This window comes from Aulostomus chinensis, chromosome 15, assembly GCF_037954235.1.
Source record: "Aulostomus chinensis isolate RoL2024-O1b breed Wild chromosome 15, RoL_Achi_v1.0, whole genome shotgun sequence".
Classification (NCBI taxonomy): Eukaryota; Metazoa; Chordata; class Actinopteri; order Syngnathiformes; family Aulostomidae; genus Aulostomus; species Aulostomus chinensis.
In genome coordinates this window covers 13,610,001-13,627,330 of record NC_141334.1, presented here as the reverse complement: position 1 = coordinate 13,627,330, position 17,330 = coordinate 13,610,001, and the positions used below count along the sequence as shown (strand labels likewise).

General features: G+C 42.4%; 1 protein-coding gene and 1 long non-coding RNA gene across 2 annotated transcripts in view; one reads left to right on the top strand and one right to left on the bottom strand.

Annotated features, from left to right (window-relative positions):
• Window positions 1–48: 48 nt before the first annotated feature.
• Window positions 49–17,330, bottom strand: part of LOC147248820 (ubiquitin-associated and SH3 domain-containing protein B-like) — a 17,405-nt gene continuing 123 nt past the window's right edge. The window contains exons 1-14 of the mRNA XM_086227279.1: window positions 16,680–17,330; window positions 5,190–5,243; window positions 4,799–4,985; window positions 4,516–4,714; window positions 4,250–4,419; window positions 3,908–4,116; window positions 3,390–3,534; window positions 3,155–3,275; window positions 2,946–3,068; window positions 2,448–2,540; window positions 1,931–2,075; window positions 1,745–1,851; window positions 1,249–1,358; window positions 49–1,148 (exon numbers count right to left, since the gene is read on the bottom strand). The exon at window positions 16,680–17,330 is cut by the window's right edge and continues 123 nt beyond it. Coding sequence (XP_086083405.1) covers window positions 1,011–1,148; window positions 1,249–1,358; window positions 1,745–1,851; window positions 1,931–2,075; window positions 2,448–2,540; window positions 2,946–3,068; window positions 3,155–3,275; window positions 3,390–3,534; window positions 3,908–4,116; window positions 4,250–4,419; window positions 4,516–4,714; window positions 4,799–4,985; window positions 5,190–5,243; window positions 16,680–16,807 — 1,929 coding nt within the window. The 5' untranslated portion in view covers window positions 16,808–17,330 and the 3' untranslated portion in view covers window positions 49–1,010. The remainder of the gene's footprint in view (window positions 1,149–1,248; window positions 1,359–1,744; window positions 1,852–1,930; window positions 2,076–2,447; window positions 2,541–2,945; window positions 3,069–3,154; window positions 3,276–3,389; window positions 3,535–3,907; window positions 4,117–4,249; window positions 4,420–4,515; window positions 4,715–4,798; window positions 4,986–5,189; window positions 5,244–16,679) is intronic.
• On the top strand, window positions 7,543–9,372 carry LOC147248821 (uncharacterized). Its single transcript, XR_015119494.1, has 3 exons — window positions 7,543–7,654; window positions 7,779–7,872; window positions 8,213–9,372. It is a non-coding gene; the product is annotated as an uncharacterized LOC147248821 (long non-coding RNA).

Genomic DNA, 17,330 nt, shown 5'->3' with positions numbered 1-17,330 from the left:
TTATGAAACACTGAGTGATGTTAAGAATTCATGGCACAGGGTGGTATGTACAGGCCTTTATAACAATCTTGCTTTATTCATTTTTGACAGCATCGATAGGATTTTCAGAGTCATACAACAAATAATTGGTAGAAGCGGTAAGCACTGAAATATCAAGTGACATCTGACAAAAATGAAATGTGTTTGAGGAGCTGTATTGCTGTCCCCTACTTACAGAGAAACATACGGTGACGATAAACAAGCAAAGGCTTTGACTCATTTACTGGGACGGAAGAACCAAACTGTGTTTCATAATATTAATATTTATGTTTCATATCCATTTGTTCCAGTGGTGACCAAAATGGCATTGGCTCCTTGTCGTAGAGGAAGACGTCATGTGAGATAATAAATTTTGGCTTTGCTGACTGACTTAATGATATGACATTTACAGGAATAAAAACAGGTGTAATAAGCAAGCCACCTCCACACAAGACACAATGAAGACCGGTTCTCCCCTGTCTGATTGTCAACACTTCTTTTGTGCTTTTCCTCAGGAGGGTTGAAGCCACACGTCAAATAATCATTTCAGACATATGAAAAACTGTGGTAGAAGACTTTCTTGTTCAATTCTGGTCACTGTGTGTGTGTGTGTGTGTGTGTGTGTGTGTGTGTGTGTGTGTGTGTGTGTGTGTGTTGGGGGGGCCTGGAGAACACAACTTCAGTCCCACCGTGTGAGGAAGAGCCAAAAAAAGGATTTAATTGATGCCTTCTCGTGGCGTGAAGCCCGATGCAACAATCAAGAAATAATCAAACATACTGTATTTTCTCCTTCCTGAGCTTTGCGTCTGAATACACTTGCCTCCACGAGTTCACTTTTTTTTTTGCAAGAACGTCTGCAACGGAAGTCAGACATTTTCAGGGTTGTTTTTTTTGTTTTTGGTAGTTGGGCTGGACTCATAGCAGTGTGGGTTGAGAATAAATATTGTTTCTGCGGTTTCCACCAAAGATAAGGGAGCCATACAGCATATTCTTCAGTCCTGCATTAGCATTTCCCTCCAGTTGAAACTGTGATTTGGTCCATGTGTCAGAGGCAAGATGGGTGGGTCGACCAGCTGCCACAGCCCGGTCTCTCCCATTTCTTCACAAGCACAAAAACCCAAGTAAGGAATCTGCACAAAGAGAAGAAACACGTAAGAGCTGTCAAAGAAAAAAAAAAAGAATTGAAAAAGTGAGCATTTTATAGAGATGGAACTAAATTAGCAGAATGACCTTTCGGACGACTTGGACAAAATCCTTTGAGTTTTGTGGACTGAGGCCTTGAATCTGGCGAGTGCAGGCCTCCAGGGAGGAAGCGTGAGCCACAATCAGGACCTTGTTTCCTGTATGATAGATGCCATTAGACTATCACAGTGTTTTTATTCAGGCTTGTAGTGTGATGCACTTTTAAATGGACACAGAAACAGCATCCAAATGAAATACTGGTTTTAGAAAGGCCATTGGGCTGAAAACAAAACTGCTTTTGTTTACATAATCATATCTTCCCACTCATTTTCAAGGTTTGTGTAGTCTGGTTCTTATTTGTGTGGCCAGTAAATCAAGTGCATGTTTCAGGCCGATCCCTTTCGTTTTTTATCTCACTGGCTCATGCCTTGCGTGTAGTGGCCAGCAGAAGAAAAATGTATATAATTAACTGGAATTTACAACAGGAGGCCCCATCATAGCCCCCTCAAAGTATACATTCACTTGAAAACCTGAATCCACCAACCCAGGTTTTTGCACTCCGACAGGATTTCTCGGGTGACTTGGAAGCTTCTGCTGATGTAGGTTTCATAAGACTCTGACACTGCCAACTTGCTTATGGGAATATGAGGTCTAGGGACAAAAGATAAGCAAAGGAAGTTAAAGTAAATTCTCATCATAAAGATGATAAAGAGCAGGCGTCGCTGAGTACCTGTACGTTGTGTCCACACTCAAGTTAGCAGCAGCCAGCTCAGCTGGGGGGATCCAGGTAGGTAAACATGTGCCTGAAACCCACTTGGTCCATTCAAAGAGTCCAGGCTCCACACGGATTTTTGTCTTTCCCTCCTGTTGGAGACCTGACACAGAGTGAACCACAGTCACTTAGTAAGACTCCAGTCACACGGTGCAGCAGCTCTTTCATGTCAATTTCATTTTTACTTCAATCATTCAATTCATGCTGACCTCCAAAACAGCCTTTGAAATATCCCCCATCCCCTTTTAACATCCAGAATACTTCATATGTGACAGTGGGAAAAAAATATAGGCAAATCACCATAAAATCGAACTGACTGACCTACATTTGGAAAGACAGATATAACAACACAACTCTTCCTGACAAACAAACAGTTCCAGAGCCATAACTGACAATGAAAACGCAGCAGCAGAAACATGTTTCTATGTGAACTGAACACAGAAATTGAAGGACTTTACTGAAGATGAGCTCCTACCTTGCAGAATGTGCTGTGCAGTCTGGACGCAGCGAAGAGAAGGAGAGCAATAAACAAAGTCTATTGTCGTGTGGCTTTCCAACAGGGCTTCACCTGGGTAGGTCCAAAACACAACAGGAGGTATTCAGTCTCCACGGTAACAGTCCTGGTAGTACTATGTATCGCCAGTGTATTGGTATCAGCCGATATTTGCCTTGTTTACTACGTCTGTAAGCAGGGTGGCCGATCTGGTAATGTGAAAGTTTACATTAACTGTTGTTTCAGACATGTAGGATTGGATTTCTTCTCAGATATGATGTGATAAAAATCTAAAATTTTTGATTATTAGTAGTATTTTTGGTTTCTCTTGTGTAAAAGGGGAAATCAGGATCAACTAAACAAAAACAGCAGTGTCAGCCTCGACGATTCAGCCAAATTGTTATTTTAATCACATGTACCACTATCGGTCCAGAATTTCACTCCTAAAATTTAAAAAATATCTAAGTACATAGTACCAACCAACAAGACGGGCCTGGGTGGAGCCAAACACAGTAATTGGACAATCTTTATCATAGTCCCGGTGACCTCCGCTCCTGGTTGGCAGGCTGGACGGCATGTTGAGATTAGAGCGAATGTATCTGCCTGCAGAAACACAAGCAAGAATCCCTGAGTGCTTCCTGTCAGCCTACAATGTCAGCAACTGCTATTAATCTCCCCTGCGTACTGACCTTTGGTGTCAAAGCACTGAGCCACCCAGTGTTTCCCAAACACCACATCCATCCTTTCGCCATGCCGACACACAAACAGCCTCATCTTGGACAGAGACGACTGACCGGTGGCCCTCGTCACCTGACAGAGACAAAGTCTGCCGCTGTTAGATCTCCCATCCCTGCGATTTACACTCCCTACATGGTATGAACATTACCGCGTGTCAACAGCGAGGTGCGTGCAGGAGCATCGTACCTGCATGGGAGGGCAGAGGCCAGTGAGGCTGGGAGGCTCCACAAGACTGTCGAGTAGACTGTCGCTGTACTGTCCGTCAAATAATAACCCTCCCACAGTGCAGCCGGAGTTAGAGGGCGAGGCACAGTTGAGAATGGAATGAGACCTGAAGACCATACAAACACAGAAGTCACATCACACTTCAAAGTAGGTCCAAACCAATATGAACAGACTGCGTGTACACATTATGTATCCCAATACAGCAGAATCTAAGATGAGAAGGATCATAACTGAACTCCATTCAGAAAAAGAGCATTTTTAAAGATGCATGCATGTCATCTTGTGAAAAGACAGGACAAAGCGTTGATTCATACTTTTCATAAATCTGAATCAGGGTGCTGTTATGTCACCTTTGTTTTTGACTGATTTATTTTAGTTAAATCACAAACAAATTAAACTTGAAAGCAGCAGTAGCCCAGCTTGTGAAGTCCACCAAGCTGTGCACGCCTCAAATTGTGCGCTCATAGTCCCGTTCTTACCCATGGACCACCCAGGTGTCAGACTCATCAGCGCGGTTGACGTAGTTCTCAGGCAGCAGGCCGGACAGCCCCGTGCCCAGCGAGGTGCCGTACACCCAACCCTCGCTGGCGCTGCTCTGCTCCATCGGAGACATGAAGATAAAGTCTCCTGGCGCCAGCTCGAGCTCGTCATCATTCTGAGGCATATATGGGTACATGACTTGCAGTGTCTAGAGGAGGCAGACAGGTAACAGCCATTAGACAGCAACACTGGGGAGGAATAAATACAATTCCTTTCAGTTGTTGTCTTCATGTTTGAGAAAGGAAGCTGGATGGAAAGAACATCTCCGGAGGCGTTCTTACCTCATGATTAGCAAAACGAATATCCCTGGAGAAGAGCACAGCTAGCCAGTCGCAGCCTGAAGACACATCCACATTCTTGGCCAACTTCTCCAGGACTGGAAGATGACTAGCTTGGAAGTGGTACGCCAACGTGACGTGGAGTTGTTTCTTATGGGGCTCAACATGAACATCTGGACATAAGAAACATGTGCACACTCATGACAATGATGCAATGTTCTCTTCTTTTAAGTGTAAGTACCAACAGGAAAAAGAAATATATATAAAACCTGCTTTAGCTGCTGCTTCAGTAGCGAAATCACCAGCAAAGCTCTTCAGGACCTCAGCCACCTGCTCCTCCACGAAGAGGCCGATGAAGGTGGAGGAAGTGTACAGCTCCAGGGGGAGGGGCATGGGAATACGACCCTTCCACTTGGCTACAGAGGTCTGGAGGGCGTCAGAAAGAGCCTCCACCTTCCCATCGGCACACTGAGACGCAGAGAGGGGACAAGAGTGAATCGTATTCAGAGATATAGTGGAACTTCTTTGACGCACACACATGCTGAGACCGACCATGAAGAACTGGCACAGGGTGATGTGGGGGAAGATGTTGTGCGCCTTGTTTTTGCCACAGGATAGACGAGACTGCTGCCAGAAGTGTGAGAGCTGCTGCAACAGTGGCCCACTGGGTCGCAGATATAACACATACTCTCTAGGCAGGGGGTCATCCAGGAAGGGGTCATCCACGTGGGAGAAGAGCCTGAAGACAAAGGCCCAAGGTGATAAAACTGGGAGCAGGCTAAGAGACACAGTGTCCAGCAGAGGGCACTACTGTTGCAAGAGCAATACAATGTTGAGTTTCTGTAGTCTTTTCTGTACTTCAGTTTCTGTTTGCATTCCATCAGTGCATCAGTAACAGAGAGTGTGTGTGTCAGTGTGTTTCAATGCGTGTGTGTGTTCTCACCAGTCACAAGCTGCCTGGACATTTTTCCCTCCAGTTGAAACCAGAGCTTTCAAGCTGTAAAGAGACACAGATCAAAGCACTGTCACAAAATCAATAGTTTCTCTTCCGGACCATGTTTATTAGGAGAAGATTGCTGTGCTCCCACGTGACAGTGAGAAAAGAACAAACATCCCGAGAGAGCAGTAACACTGCAACAACACACACACACTCACACGCACAATAACCGCTACCAAGAGCTCATTATTCAAACCAGGAGAATTGATAGAGAAAGTACAGGATATTGATTTGGAGAACCCTCTTTTTTTTGCTGCTTTCTGTAATTTAAAAATATTCAACAACGTGGTCCCAGCATAACGTGAATGAATAATGTAGTGAAAAGCCAGTCGGACTAATTTAATCAGCAGAGTCTTAACAACTGAGTTCTACAAACGCTAGTGTATTACGATTTCCTTACAATTAGACACACAACCCCCAACACACACACACACACACACACACACACAGATATAAAACAAATGAACATTTTGTGTTTTAGAGTACTTAACATCAGAAAGCCAGTATTTATCTACAGTATGACTCCACAATTTATCCGTGTCATTTCATAAACCCCTTTGTTGCGACTTATACGAGAGCTGATTGCGTTACTCTGGAGTGCTCAAAATCTAATTAGCGTCTTTTTATAAAAAAAAAAAAAAAAACTCTGCTATTGTGGGCCACCTCTGAAGGGATTCACTGATTTACTTCATCAGCTTGGAGAGGACTCACACAGACAATCTGATGGAGAGGCTTCACAGCATCTCTCTCTCATACATCAGCAACGGAGGAGATTAGAACATCGCACATCTGAGGAGATTTTCTGATTTAAGAGGCACTCACATGTACAACACCTCCACTTCATCTATTCATTCATTATTATTACATAAATGGCAAGAGTGGGTAACAACTAAGAGGCTATATGCTCCCCCCCCCCCTCCCCTTTTATTTCTCCAGTGATCACATGATCGGCCAAGGCCAAGTTGTTTTTTTTTTTAATGGGTCTGTTCCGCCAGATCTACGAAGCAGAATTTGGTGGAGGAGTGTGACATGGACCAAGAAAGGAGGTATGAGCGTCTAAGAGGAGCAGCGGTAAAAAAAAAAAGGGATTTCTGATGAATAACTGAAGAAAGAAAGCTGCGTTTGTAAGGTTTCTTGATTCAGGGTTCAAACCGAGAAATTTTCATGTCACGTTATATCAAGTTCAGGAAAAATATAATGACCAAATCCTGTCTGTGAGATATCTGCGGTCATGTTAAAAAAAAATAAGGTTAAGAATAATAATGACAGAATAAGAATACAAACATTTACCAAGGTATTTTTCATGAAAAATTGACAACAAGGCTGCGGTTATAAAAGAAAATCAACACATTTGTTTGATTCAACTGAAAGAAAAAGCATCGATTTTTCACGGTTCATCTTCCCTAAACTTCCTGGCTTTATTCATATTTACGAAATTCCTCCACGCCAAGAAAAATACGTTTTATATCAATTTTGAAAACAAATCAATCAAAAACAATCAAATCAATTACATGTTTTGTTATGAATTGATCTAAATTAATCGCAAATACCAATTTTTGGCTATGACATGAATTTAAAAAAAAACAACTAATTAATTCAAAAGCTTAGTTTGTCTATTTCTGTCAATGTTTCTCACTACCAAGTGTCTTAAAAGACACGTAAGGTCTTCTACTTCTTCTTCTTATTTCCCAGCAGACCAGACGCAGCCGCGGCGTAATGCTACTTTCTACTTGTTACTCCCTGCTCTCCGTTGTTGCGATTAATTGGGTCATTTTTTTTTTAATTAAATGGTTCATTTTTCTACAATGAATTAATCTGAGTTAAACACTTATAATGCCGACCCTTCTAAAAATGCCCATGTTCAAACCCCATGACTCCCCCAGGTTTTTCATGACCCTTATTATTTGTTTATTGTTACTGAAAACACGACAATCCAAGCAATTGATCTCCATTGGTTCTGTTAGATAACAGACAACAAAACATCCACTGTGGCTAAAATCTAAAGGCTAACTGTACTGTCCCTAAAGATAGCGCCGCTTGTCACTGCTCTGACTCAGATAGTGATTTTCTCTTTGCGGCTATTCAAAAGGATGAGCAGGAAGTTCTCAGAGCATTAAAGCCATGGTTGTTAGTGTTCATTGTGGCACTCTAGCGTTCACATTGAATATGCTATTTTTACATTTGCCCCACACAGAGGGTCCTCGATACAGCTCTGAAGCCCCCCCCCGAGGGCAGCCTGCCCTAGCTGACAGCGTGCAGCATGCAGGATGGGGAGGCTGAAGCGTAGCAACAGATGGCACACACACCACTGCTACCACATACACACACCCTTTGAGGAAGAACAGGAGTTACAGACACAGAATCACAATCAAAACCTGAATGAAAATCTCTCTTTATTCACTTGGACAGCTGTAAGGCAGCATACACATTAGACCGGACTGATCTATTTTTAGTCCTTCATCATAAAGCAGCACTACAACGTAGTAGGAGGCTTACGACAGAGAGTAATCTGTTGGCGGTGATTGCTTTATTCAGAGGTTCCACCTGGTGCTGCGTGGAGGAGCGAAGGAAGGGGATATTCTCTCAGAGGGCGCGATGGGATTCCAGGCAGCTACGATGGAGACATCAGGTAATCTTTATGTCTTGAGTAAAAACAGTGACACGCTACGGCAGATTCTGTCAGTCACTGCCTCTCACTGCCGCAACTAAAGAGCGTCTTCATCACCACTGACTGTTTTCCATATTCCCGAAAGCTGCTATGTTTCAATAAAGATAAAATTACTAACCTCTAATTTAAGAGAGGAACAAAGTCACCAAAATCAGCTTTTTACAGATTCATTTCAAATTGATATGTCATCTAGGATCCTCCTTATTTGGGCCCCCAGATGTTTCACGTGTTTCAAGCCTTTCAACGGCAAACAGTGAGTGTGTGTACTATTTTGTTTTTTTTTTTTACCTGAGGAAACCAGGAGATGAGTTTTTGGATTGAACGACACCCACGCTGCACCTCCTGCACCATGTGTGAAGCATCTGCTCCTTGATCCCTCGATATAAATATCTGGATTTTTAATTGTTTTGTTTTTTTTGGAATCGAACACTGGCGTTTCATCGGCTCAGCTGAAACCGTCCATCAATAGCGGTATAAACCTTTGCTCCTTGCAAGAACTAAGTAAGTTATTTATAAACTGCATTTCCTGTTTCACAGCTTGACCAAGATAAGAGGGAACTCAGTCTGGATTAGGTATGGCAACACTGCTTGCATGAATGACACAGACTATTATTAGATGTTTCACTTGCACATGCACCGTCGCCGGAGGCAATATTGGAAACAGCCTTTCATTTCACCCACATATGGTAACAGACTTCACTTCTTTCCACATTTAACTCTACTACAGGACCCGGTTTCAGTTTCCCACCCTCCCTCCTGCTTAAAACAGCTGTCTTTTTCTTTTCTGTAAACATTCTTTGGATTGTTTATTGCAGGGGTTTTTTTTTTTCCTTCTTTTTGCTAAACTTAGATTAACATCTGGATTGGCCTTACATCACTTGATATGTGTGAATTCCTGTAAATATTGTGGTTGATGTGATAAACCTTGACAAGATAACAGTCCAGATTTCACGGTTATATTTGAGCTAGAAAATAAAATTAGTAACCAGCGTCTATAAGCTGAATTGAAAAACAACTGTCGCTAACTGTAATGTGTCTAACACTTGCAGCTCCGTGCACCCAAGGGCCCCTCCCCGACTCAGCTCTATCGGCGAGTCAACATTTCCTGTTTACAAGCCGAGGGCGAACACACATCTCGAACTACTTATTGTACTAACAACGCTGAGAGCTTTGGTGCTGCTGCCGAGCACCAGACGAAGGAGAGTCCTATCGGCAGGGAAATGTGCTTTCTTTTGTCCACACGGTGGACGGTGGCTTTAACCGTCTCTGAGGCCGAGCAACACGCCAGAGCACAACAGTGATGTGGTTTCACTGCTCAGGGTGGAGGCTTAATGAAGGAAACAGCACAAGATGGCAGCTGATATATCCAGGATTTCTATTTTTCTTTATGTTGTACAGTGAAATGAAGGCATTTCATGCATATTTAGGGTTTGTTTTTTTTTGTTATTTTGAGAGGGGGTCATTATTTTTGTTGGGGTCAGCAAACTGTCGTATATAGATGAAACTTTTCTTTCGAGCTGACAGCATCATGTATCTCCTGGCTGTGCATTCTGCTTCTCCTCCTCTCACTATTATATCTGCTGAAGAGAGATCGGGAAGTCACAAGGTCACACAGAGAAAGTCAGAGACTGACACCATTAAACCAAGTGAGTGGGGCATTGTGGGAGTGAAGAATGTTACTGTTAATGCGATATTCTTTACTGACTTACTTAACGCTCATGGGAGAGAACAGAAAATCTACAGTATTATGGATTTTGCTACGGAAAATTAAACTTATAAGTGAACAATCAAACCTAGAAATTAAATATCCAGGGTCACAAGTCAAATGTGAACATGAGACGTTCACTGCCCAGACATCAGTTTTTGTATCTTGCTCCTCCGTAATGAGAAAAAACATGTGACAGCTCAGTCATTGCAAGAGTTTATAAAAACCTCCTGCTTCTGCTGCTCTACAACCAGCGTCTCAACGGAGAGCTCAGTAAAGGTCACAAGCTACTTCCGGAAATGGGCGACTTCCTCTTTGCCGTCTTGAATTCAAACTTGCTTAGAGTTTGTGCTTGTAAACTACAAGCGCGTGCAGCGTCACACATATGCAAAAACTTTCTGTTACCATATAAAGTTAGGAGATAAACTCAAGGGCTTTCTACTGAGGTTGGTGTATATTAGACCACAGGGGATTTACGATGTTATGGCTGTGGTTAGGAGTTATGAAGCTACTGGAAGTTAAAAGTTCGGCAGTCAGCAACACATGCATGCGCGCGCGCGCCCGCGCACACACACACACACACACACACACACACACACACACACACACTTCCTCTTCACTCACTTGAAAGGCTTCAACAAGTGCAAGGAAACCATTTTTCTTTTTTGCTTTGTGGACGTTTGTGAGATGCACACGTCTGTTTTATGAAGCATGAGAGACTTTGTCAGAGATGTTCTTAAGATACAGCGTCCAGCGTTTCATCAAATGAAGCTCAAGATGAAGCGGCGGGTTCTCAAACTGCCGCTTTTAGTATGAAAACCTGAAAACAAGTTGTATTTTTTTTTTAATTGATTTCTTCAAATTAATTCAGTTGCACGGCATCTTGTACAAAATTTTCACAAACATAAAAACACATATTTAATTAGGAGATGCACACTACAGGATTTCTCGCTGATATACCTTAAAATATACAACTGATTCTGCCTACAAAAACAAGTCGATATATTAGTCATAATTTGTACATACTGAAAGCACATGTCAAAATGGTGAATTCTAAAATCAGCATTTTATTTATTTCTAAAACATTTGCAAAAGCCCTTAAAACATATATTTTCCTCATCATAAACAATGTTTTTGCTCGTCAGAGTTTTATTTTTAATCATGCATTTTAGAAAAGGAGCCATTTCTTCCAATTACGATGACATGGCGATATTGTTGCGCATCCTTAACTGAACTGTCACAATTACATGCATGAAAAAAATGCGATACACACACGATAGTTCTGTATTTTTGTTTATGTGAATGTGCTTTTGTTGCGTGATTCTTTTTGTTCGTTAAATGAGTGAGGGGGTATACAGGACTTAAAGCTCCTTAGTCCCTATATTAAACATGTGCTACAAATATCAGCAAAACCTGGTTTGGTCTGAATAATCCACAACACAACAAAAGAAATAAGTAGTGAACACAAAAAAATCTGAGGTTGTCTGCTAATTTGCAGTGCTAATAAGAGCTGCCTTCATGAAGCAGACAGAGGTAAGGCATCGCATGCAAGCTTGCGGATCAAATTCCAGTGTTCACACACCTGCGGTGCCGTGATTGGTCCAATACATCACATGACATGGTTGTATTGCTTTGCTTTGCTTCTCTCCTGGTTCATTCATTTTCTACATCTTGGTAAAAGCAGAGAGAGTAAAAAGGACTGTCACCCATCAGGAATCCACTTTTTTTCTCTCTCCATTTTTCTCCAAAACAGTCTTTGCTGTAATTAGTAGAACTTGTGTTGTGCTTCACATTCCCTATGAAAAACTGTTGAAAATTGAGAGAAGGCCTTATTTTGTCAGATCCATCCACGGAACTAATGGATCTCAACCTCTAATCCCATCTTCTCTCTCAGCTTCCAAAGTCTGCAGTTCTTCCTCTGAGTATATTTTGTTTTTCCAAAAGTGTTCTTCCTCATCCTCTCTGACAAAGATGGCCGTGATTAGTCATAACAGCTGTTCCTCTACTTCTCAACAAACCTTTTTAGTGTCCAAATTTACAATGAGGCTTTTAAGGTGCCGCGTCAAACTACTGCGCCCAATCAGGAAAGTAGTTCTGGTCCCACTCTGAAATAACAACATCTAGAATTTTTCAACAGTTTTACTGTAATGACTACTTTACCAAACCCTCGCGCTTATAATCCATTTTGCATTAAGGTGGATTTGGACATCTTTCTCTACTGCCCCACTGCTAGCATGATTGCAGCTACGCTAACTAGCAGTCAGTCATCCATTGGGTGTCCAAAACTCCATAATGTACACAGAGAGGAGAGAACAGTATTTATCTGCATGTCTGGCACTAAAAGGGATGGACAATAAGTGTACTTCGCAGACAAGTTCCTGTAAAGCGACGTGTCACCTTTTTGGGAATTTGCCTTCATCTCCCAACTGCCCTTAACTGTGCTAAGCTAACTAGCAATCAGGTGGTCTCTGTGGTTCTCTAATAAAACACACAGAGGACAGACGAGTATCTAGCTTCTTGTATGGCTCAAGGATTACAAAAAAACAACAAGTACATCTACCAAGATTTCGTCTTGTTCCCATGAGCTTCTCATAACCCTTTACCTTAATTAAACATCTACATTAGAAACATTATAGGAAGAGATAAAAATGTAACACTACACATGGCAGTTGCACTTTGCCAGAAATTCCGGTTCAGCCATCAAGTGTGCGTCATTATTTTGGACACAAGCAAAACATTTAAAAATGCACACAAACCATATTGTGTGTTTTGGTATTAAGCGTGAACTTTCTGTTGCGACGCTGAAACTGAACGTGGATTGAAAGGCACCGATATGCTTCGCTCTGTATGTTCCTAATACAGTCGCTACACAAAACCAAGCTGGCTTGAAGGTCAGAGAGGACTTAAGTATTTTCAGGTGAGGTGAAAAATGTGTCCACACTCAAAGTATGTATCGTTTTTAGCTCTACCAATCCTGGACAGCATTAACATTAGTCCAAACAAGACCACCGCAGGCAAAAAGACAAGACGGACTGGAAAACTAACTACAGAAAAGAAAAAAACAAAACTAGCTGGAACCGTCACAGTCCTACGGAGACTTGACATCTAAAAAGTGACCTTTAAGAAACATCTGACACGTAGGAAGATAGATGACAAACGCTGAAGTATTCCAGGGATGAAAGGGACCAAAAGCAAATACATCACACCAGTTTCTGGCCATCTCCCAAATTCTCAGGGGAAATGATATCGCAAAATGACGTGACATTATCTCACACTGACTGTACTCAGCAGTACTGGAGGTTTGGACAGAAAATACTACAAATAACTTGTAATTTGATTCAATTTTACAATTACCTCAGACACTGAGGACTCCGAGATCATGCCGACTGTATTTTCAGAGATGACATAACCTTTTCCAAAAATCGAAAAATAGCTTTCCTTCACAGTAATTAGGTCGAGAAATAAAATTCCAAATGCTTAATTTGTAATTCCCTATCATTTGGTGAAAACTACTGGGAAAATGAAAGGAATGAAGACTAAACACCAGACCATAAAAAGGCAACAAAACAAAAAAAAACGAGAAGAAAAAGAAGAAACTGAATCTGACGTGACACAATATACAACAAAATGCTTAGGCTTAGTTTTGCCTGGCCTTAAACACCCGCACACACCAATTACTGTTGCTGGTGTAGCCACAAAGACCTGGTGATATATGGCTTTATGGATTAGCTGGTTAATCTGAGGGGACCTGCAGGCGAGGGGAATCGTTACTCCAGTGACTGGTCCTGATGAGTGTTGTTGGATGAGTGTGTGTTAAGCTACTAAACAAACACTGAGGCTTTTCTTCAGTTGACTGAAACGCTGCTTCCCTTTCACGAGCAGCGGCCAGTTACATGTCCGTTGTAATCCAACCAAAACTAATCTTCATCTTTGGAGCAATCAGCTATCAAAACCGCAGCAGAGAAACTGCCTGGGAGTGAAAAGAAGCTTCCTGGAGGGAGGAGGACTCAGCGGGATCAGTTTCCAAACCTGCTTCCAACCATTGGACACAATCAGCGTGAACCCACCATCCATCCAATCTCCTTACATTAGCTCGTTACTGAGTGACTCAGCAAAAGTCCACCTCAATTAAAACTGAAGGCTTGTTTCTTTGTGTGTGTGTGTGTGTGTGTGTGTGTGTGTGTGTGTGTGTGTGTGTGTGTGTCCATGATTCATACACTTCAGTGGCTGCGAAACACAATGAAGCCCTTGTTCTCTGACTGACTGATAACTGATTTTTTTATTATTTTTTTTTCCTGTTGCAGCAACAACTGGGGAGGAACCCTGTTGGTGGCTCAGGTCAAGCGTGGATGCTGCTACTGACCGTGCGCACAGGCAGAGATGCTAGTAGGCAGCCAGGTAGAGACATCTGAGTCAATATGGTCCTGAAGAACTGAGCATCACCAATAAGCTCCATTACCCATCCTGACACCTGAATTTGTAGACCTTAATAGATTTAATAAAAAAAAAAAACATTAATGTGTAAACTATTGTCATATTACTGACATTTTGCTAGCTCTGTCCAACTAAAGTTCTCAATTCTTCTTCACACTTCTGAAAGAGTAATTGCCAGTCGAAGCACGGCACAACTTTGTGTGTAGGCTACTGTTCTAGTGTGGAGAAGAAGAATCTACTTCCTGTGTGTATTATTAGTCAGAGACGAATGGACAAACGAGGAAGTATCAAGGTCCCGTACCGGGGCCGATTATGAGGGATGGCATCAGACCTGCAGTCTGTCTGTTACTGAGCCCAGATTTTGTTTTTGCCAGTACCATTTCTGACAAGACCGGAAATGAAATATCCTGTTAGATTTGTCACCTTTAATTGTTTTCGTTGGTCAGTCCATTTTAAGTGGAAAAAAATCATTTCTCAACCTGTCTTATAATCAAGCTGGTGTTGGCGTTTTAAAGACAAACCCCTCTGAGTCGGGGCGGAGCTCAGTGCAGGCAAGAATTAAAGCCGGGGAGAGAAACGTTTGCCTTGTTTACACAACATGACAAATGAGGTTTCTGACCACCTGGTTTTGGTCTCTATAGCCACGCCTGAGGAAAACGCACGTCTATCTTGCTGGTAAAACCTCTGCTAATTTCAGCAGCCCCTAGCTTGGCTGATGTTGTCTGGCAGCAGTTTGGTGTTGGCCCGGTTGGGGGGGGGGGGGGTATCAGAACCTTGAAACGGCAGACTGCTTTCAAATGGCTAAAAGAACTAAAACTCTGGAGGCCTGTCACCACCGCACTTAATACATCCCACCCGTACACCCCATGTCTGCTAATTCTGCATAACAGTGCAAGAATTACCACTGTCCCATAAACTGGATGCAGAAACTGATGCTTCCTCATGTACCGGGTCTTCACTGACATCAGACCAATAAGCTTGGAGGTATTAAATTATTCTGTTTCATTGTGCTTTTATAGCCTCGATCAAATCAAAGTGTATAGTCTGTCATTAATTATTAATGGAAGTCTGCAAACATCCAGTCAATGTGTCTGCAGTATCAGGAGCACAGAGAGCTGCAGTCTAAAAGGATGAAAGCGCCGATGACCTTCGCCATTTCTCAGTCAGAGGGAAAAAAAATAATTAATTTTGGAGATAATCCATTTGTTCTGTTAAAAGAAGAAAGACAACTCAGCGCTTCTGGCCTACTTAGCAACGCTCAGATAACGGAGTTCATATCCGACATTAATGCTGAATCAGAAACATGTAATAGATCTGGTGATCTTCTAAGATCCGCCACCAAAAACCGAAATTAAACTAGTTCTTTTGTGAAAAGGTCTTCCGCGCACACGCGTGCACACACACACACACACACACACACACACACACACACACACACACACACACACACACAGAGGCTTTTGTGGGAGATGAAGCCGTTCAGATGATCATTATATAATGTGGGGGGGGGGGTCGCTGACAACACAAACAATGAGAAGTGACGTACTGATTATAAGACTGAGCCACATGTAACTTTAAGTAATACTTTATGTCTGCAGACAGAAGTGAGGTTTCTCCCTGGTTTCATTAATTAAACAGCTTCCTGTGGTCACCAGCTTCAGCACCCAGAGAAAATATGCTTTTTTCATATTTCTACATATAATAAACCATATCCAAACTGAACATGTGTCCGGCTGTTATAACTCCCATTTCTTATACTAATACTCCTATTATTGCTGTTATTTCAGCAATAAATTGACAGATTTAATATTAAAATAAACTGATAATCAAGTAATTATTGCAGTCTTACTACAATAATAAAATATTTCCAATATATGATCATAATTAAATATCTTTGGAGTTCGTGGTTTGACTCACAGAACTGATCCAAAAGTTTTCACCATTAAATGACACTTTACTGACAAATAGTTTAATCTGTGATTTAAAGAAAAGGTGTAATAATAATCTGCCGATGTCTTGATAGTGAAAATAATCAAAAACTACAGCGCTGTCTCATTGACTGAAGCCAAATACTGCTACAAGATTGAGATATCCCTCTTCAAATTGGAATGGATCAACAACAATCCTGCCTGAATTATATTCTGCATTTATTTAATGGTAATCTGGCATAATGTTTACGCCTGAAGCCAGGCAGACTGCACAGTTTTCTGATGTCATTACATGATCAGCGGCTTCATTCACAACCAGATAATGTTTGTTTCTTGGCAACTTTTACCTCCAAGGATGAATGAAAAAAAAATTCTGAGGATTTCATTGTAAAGCGTGAAGAGCTGGCAGGCAAAACACCTGAGTCACAAAACACTTAGCATCTTTCTCTGGAAGTGGAGCAAATACACACACACACACACACACACACACACACACACACACACGGATGAAACTGTATCAGACAACCTTACTCTTTTAGAGGTGCTTCATACTTTTTACACAACTATATTTCTACTGTGTGTGTGTGTGTGTGTGTGTGTGTGTGTGTGTGTGTGTGTGTGTGTGTGTGTGTGTGTGTGTGTGTGTGTGTGTGTATGTGTGTGTGTGTCATGGGACAGTGCAGCTGTGTGGACAAACTCACGCCCTGGTCTTGGGGAAGCCCATGGACAGCAGCACGTCCAGAGTGGACCCATGTTTGACGTTGCTGGGCCGGCTCTGGCGCTGCCTCCGCGGCGTCACTTTGGCGTACAGGTCCTCTTTAGCTGCCATAGTTCACTGCTCCATCGGTATGCCAGCGCCTCAGGTGTGTTTTCATTTATTTAAAAAACAAAACATATAAAAACAGGAACGGAAGCTCGAGTCTGTTCAAAGCAAGATGAGTTCAGCGCAGGCACGTAAACACCAAACCCTCCGGGAGAAAGAGCATATCTTCGGGTTCATCCGGCGATCTCAGCTTGATCAACGAGCCTCCTGACGGCTCACAACCACCCGCAGGGGGGTCAGCCATGGGAAGCCGCTTCTGCTGAATCTCAGCTGTGCCCCCGATTCACAGTCCCCGACCGAGGCGAACATGTCTGGTTCCTGTTCGCCTCTCGCATCCGGTCCGCTGAATGAGAAATCAGATGCGACTACATGAGCTTCCTCTCTCCACTATGTCTTATTTATGAATGGATCCTGAGTGAGCAGAGGGTCAGCCAGTCAAAGACTGCAGCGGCGTCTGCGCGCCCCTTCCGTTAAAGAGACAGTACACCGTTTGTCGGGCGGTTTCAGCTGGAAGTAACACGCTCTCTTC